This window comes from Lycium barbarum, chromosome 6, assembly GCF_019175385.1.
Source record: "Lycium barbarum isolate Lr01 chromosome 6, ASM1917538v2, whole genome shotgun sequence".
Taxonomy (NCBI): Eukaryota; Viridiplantae; Streptophyta; class Magnoliopsida; order Solanales; family Solanaceae; genus Lycium; species Lycium barbarum.
Window position 1 is genome coordinate 93,227,755 of NC_083342.1, and position 5,169 is coordinate 93,232,923.

The 5,169-nt window shown below is 37.4% G+C and overlaps 1 protein-coding gene across 1 annotated transcript; it reads right to left on the reverse strand.

Annotated features, from left to right (window-relative positions):
* Positions 1–3,072: 3,072 nt before the first annotated feature.
* LOC132644212 (uncharacterized) lies at positions 3,073–3,564 on the reverse strand. Its single transcript, XM_060360787.1, has one exon. The coding sequence runs from the start codon at positions 3,562–3,564 to the stop codon at positions 3,073–3,075; it is 492 nt and encodes a 163-aa protein (XP_060216770.1).
* Between the last annotated feature and the right edge of the window lie 1,605 nt (positions 3,565–5,169).

Genomic DNA, 5,169 nt, shown 5'->3' on the forward strand with positions numbered 1-5,169 from the left:
AGAGTTGCCTTCCAACTTATGGCACTACCTGTAAGAGTAAAGATATAGCCCATTGTTGATCTTCTTCCATCAAGATCACCTGCAAAATCAGAATCCACGTAACCAAGGAATGAGAAGCCTTCATTTCTCATCCTACAAAAAGTTAGACCAACATTCAAAGAACCTTTAAGATATCTCAATCCACTTAATTGCTTCCCAATGTGTCTTACCCGGATTAGACATGAATCGACATACTACACTCACTGCTTGAGTAATATCAGGTTGAGTGCAAACCATAGCATATATAATGCTACCAACTGCACTAGAATAAGAAACTTTTGACATGTACTCCACCTCTTCCTTTGATTGCGGTGCCATCAAAGAAGAAAGTTTAAAATGTTGTGCTAATGGTAAAGTAACGAGTTACATTTATTCTTGTCAAACTTTTGAACTACCTTCTCAATATACTTTTTTTGTGAGAGATGTACCTCACCGTTCTTCCTGTGAATCTCCATTCCAAGGATTTTCTTAGCTTTACCTAAATCTTTCATGTCAAACTCCTTACTTAGCAGTTTCTTCAAATCATTTATCTCTGTCATACTATTAGCAGCAATAAGCATATCATCAACATGTAACAGTAAATAAATATTTGAATTAACAGATACCATCATGTGATACATGCAGCTATGAAATACACTTCTCGAGAAACCTTTAGTAATCATGAACACATTAAATCTCTTGTTCCACTGTTGTGGTGACTATTTCAAACCAGACAAAGATTTCTTCAATTGACAAATCTAGTCTTCTTTTCCTTCACTAAGGAAACCCTCGGGCTGATTCATGAAGATCACCTCTTCAAGTTCACCGTGTAAGAATGAAGTCTTGACATCAAGCTGATGAAGCTTCAAGTCATAATGGGAAACCAAAGCTAGTAATAAATGAATTGAACTATGTTTCACGACTGCTGAGAAAATCTTATTGTAGTCGATTCCCTCTTTCTGACAAAAACCCTTAGCAACCAATCTCGCTTTGTATCTAGTATCTTCTACATTCGAAATGCTATCCTTTTTTCTGAAGACCCATTTGCAACCAACAGTTCTCTTTCCTTTTGGTAGACTCACCAAATCCCATGTTTGATTCTTATGCAGAGACTCTATCTCTTCAGTCATGGCTAAACGCCATTGATCAACTTCACCATACATAATAACTTCTATAGAGCTTGAGGGTTTCAGATCCTTTATTTCCCCCTTGGCAGTAGCTAATGCATAGGCCACAAGATTAGCTTGCGAAGGCTGAGGATAATATTTTGAATTAGGCTTCAGAGCTCGTTTGTCCCTTCCAGTAGCTATATTGTATGGTTCACCTTCAGATATTAATGTGTGAGCTTTTTCATTATATGACTCCACCTGGGTCACTTGATCCTCCTGCTCGGCGAGTTTCATATTTTTCTCCACCGTTTCTATTGTAAGAACTTTCTGTCCTGCAAACTCAATAGAAGTCTTTCCAGGATCAAGCATAGAGGCCTCATCAAAAGTAACATCTCTACTGATTACAAACTTAAGAGGATCTAAATTCCATATTCTATATCCTTTTACCCCTTCAGCATATCCTATAAATAAACCTTTTCGAGCTCTAGGTTCTAGTTTTCTATCACTTACATGATAATATGCGGGACATTCAAAGATTCTTAAGTATGAGTAATCAGAATATTTACCTACCCATACCTCCTTTGGAGTTTTAAAGCCAATCGCCGACGCTGGAGAACGATTAACAATATAACAAGCAATATCTACTGCTTCCGCCCAGAACTCCTTAGGCACTTTGGCATTAAAGAGCATACATCGTGCTTTCTCAAGAAGAGTGTGGTTTATCCTTTCAGTTACTTCATACTATTGGTGTGTATGCCTAACAGTTCTATGTCTGAATACACCATGAATCTTGCAGAAATTATCAAACTCTTCATTGCAAAACTCCAAGCCATTATCTGTTCGAAGACACTTAATCTTTCTGTCACACTGATTTTCAATTAATGTCTTCCAGTTTTTCAAATTCTCAAAGACATCACTTTTAGCCTTTAAGAAGTATACTCAAATCTTGCATGAAAAATCATCAATGAAAGTAAAAAAGATACCTTTTTCCACCCTTGGATTGAACCTGAGATGGACCCCATAAATCTGAATTAATGTAGTCAAGTATTCCTTCGGTTTTGTGCTGACCCATTTCTGCTTTTCAAGGACACAATGCTCACAAAAATCAAGTGCACTAATCTTCTCACCTGTCAAAATGTTTCGGTTGCTCAAAATTGCCAACCCCCTCTCGCTCATGTAACCAAATCTCATATGCCACATCTTAGCCTTGTCATCATCTGATAACTGTGAGGTTGCAGCATTCGCAGTACCTAGAATGGTGCTGCCTATAAGTACATAAAGACCACCTCTAATTTGGCCTTTAACATGACCAGAGAACCCTTAGTCGTCTTGCAGATTCCACCCTTAGAATGGTGCTTATATCCCAGCTTATCAAGAGTACCAAGAGAGAACAAATTCTTTTTCATATCAGGAACATGTCGAACATTAGACAATGTTCTTATGATGCCTTCATGACACCGTATACGGGCTAAACCAATGCCTGTTATTTCACATACTACATCGTTATCCATAAGTACAGTCCCACTCGTCTGCTCGTAGCTAGTAAACCAATCTTTTCTGAAGCACATGTGAAAGGTACAAGCTGAATCTAAAATCACTTGTGTGTCTGAATGTCATCTGTTAAAGCAGTTAGCATATAATCTTCTTCAGATGTCTGAGCTACCTGAACCGTAGATGCACTGGTTGTTGTTTTATCAATCTTCTTATTCGGGCAATCCCTCTCAAAGTGACCCTTTTAATGACAACCCCAACATTCAGCATCCTTCCTACTCACCTTTTTCCTAGACTTTGACCTAGCTACTATTTGCCTCTCTCTTTGGCTCGAGCGACCTCTAACCATCAAACCCTCACCATGGTCCTCTTTCTCACCATTGTTGATATGGTTTCTTAATTCATCCGAATTCAATGCATGTCTTACCATCTGTAACGTAACCACCTCCTTACTTTACATCATTGAATTAACTACGTCTTTGTACGCCGGTGATAATGAAAACGGTAAAGTGCACGCTAGTTCTTCATATCCCACTTTAATATCAGCATGAGTAAGATCCATAGCCAATTTTTTAAAAGCATCAATATTATCCTGTAAAGTTGTACCTGTCTTTATCTTGAAGGTGTGTAAACGCTGCCTTAACAACATTCTAGTTGTTACTGATTTCTTCTGGTAAAGATCTTCAAGTTTCTTCCACAAACTCGCAGCTGTTTTCTCGGTACTGACTTCACATAATACGTTGTCTGATAAGGATAATTGAATTGCGCTAAACGCATCCATCTCAATCTTCTGCTTCTCGGCCTCTTTCGTATTTTTGGGATACAGGTCGTCCAAAGCATAGACTGATCCTTCTCTCCATAACAACGCCATGATCTTGATCTTCCAGATGTTGAAGTTATTACTTCGCCCATCAAAATTCGCTACCTCAAACTTCATAGATGCCATAGTCTCCTCGTCTCCTAGATCTCACGACCTGTAGGCTTCTGATACCAATTGTTAGCACGGAAATGATAAAAAACACAGTAATTAACGTGGTTCGGATTGATATGATCCTAGTCCACGGAGAACGGCCGGCACTTTTATTAATATCAAGGGAGAAAGTAAGTTACAAGATTGAATACTCTTAGGTTTTATGTTCTGTCCTATTTAATAAATCCTAGCTAGCATGTATTTATCCTACTAGGTCTAATCCTTTCCTAAAAGGGATCTAAATCCCAATAACACTCGAAAACCAACAAAGAAAAAAAGTTTCCTTTTATTTTTTTCCGCTTTTGAGTAGGAATTGACTTGAATATCTTCTCAACTTCATAATTACAAATTATATAACAGTATCATTATTCCGCAATTTCTTGGTGCACTTCGCCCTTAATTTTGACATGACATAGAAGGCCAGGCACCATGAAGGGAGGACAGGCAAAAGACACACATAGGCATGCATGTGCCCCGCCCTACATTGTGGGCATATATAGTATCTCAAACAGCCGTCCACCGTGCGCAAGCGAGACCCCGGCAGAATCACATGGCAACGAAACATGCACGGGCCATTTGCAAGGAGCAGTGTTTTTTGACCAGTAGTAATGGAACAAAAATATGACAAGAACCCACATGATTTGATTCTCCATTTATTTAACAGATCTTAGCCATCTGAGGGTAACATGGATACTGTCAAAGTCAAATGGCGCATGAGTTATGTCTTATGCCCATGTCTGTTCTTCTTTTCTTATCCACCTTAACATAAATGAACCTCGTTTTCAATTTGATGTTGATGTTAACTAAAGACTAGAGTTAAGCAAACATGCTTATGGAAAATGTTTTATTCTACTTTCATTTACTTTTCTTTTTGTTTCTCCACTTAGCTTGAGGAAAATGTCTTGTCACCTCACATGATAAATGAATAGTATTTAATAAAAGGTGCAATTTTGGTCTCTCTTGCCCCTCTTTGTTTTTTAATTCTTATTCTTGAAATTTTAGCTTTTAGTTTCAAACTAAGCAAATCGATTTATAGCTTGTTTGGTCCAAAGGTTTATCAAAGCCAAAAGTACTTTCTGTTATAAGTGTTTATTTTAGAAAGTTGAGATGTTTGATTAAGCTTTCAGGAATAACATAAGTGGTTTTGAGCAGTATCATAAACTATTTTTTATAAGCCGGAAAAATAATAATTCAGAACCACTTTTGGAACATATTGGTCAGACACAAATTGTCGCTCTAATATTACTTTTCCAGATAAATAAATTTTAAAAGCTTAGCCAAACAGATCGCTTGTTTGTTGTCATCTCACGGCATAAAGTAAACTAAAAAACTTGTATGTATTTAATTTTAAAAAAAAAAAGTGCAAATTTGGTCTCTTGCGCCTTTCCTAATATTAGACTTCTCTTGTTCTTGAACATATAGCTTCCAGTCTCAAACTTAGCAAAATTGATTTAATCGCTTGTCTATTTGACATTAACGTCCTCCCTAGCCTCCAACTGACTTGTCCATGTTGTTTGCCAAGAGACATAGCATGTGAAGGTTAATTAATAAGGAGATAGACACAGACAATAGTCCAATTTG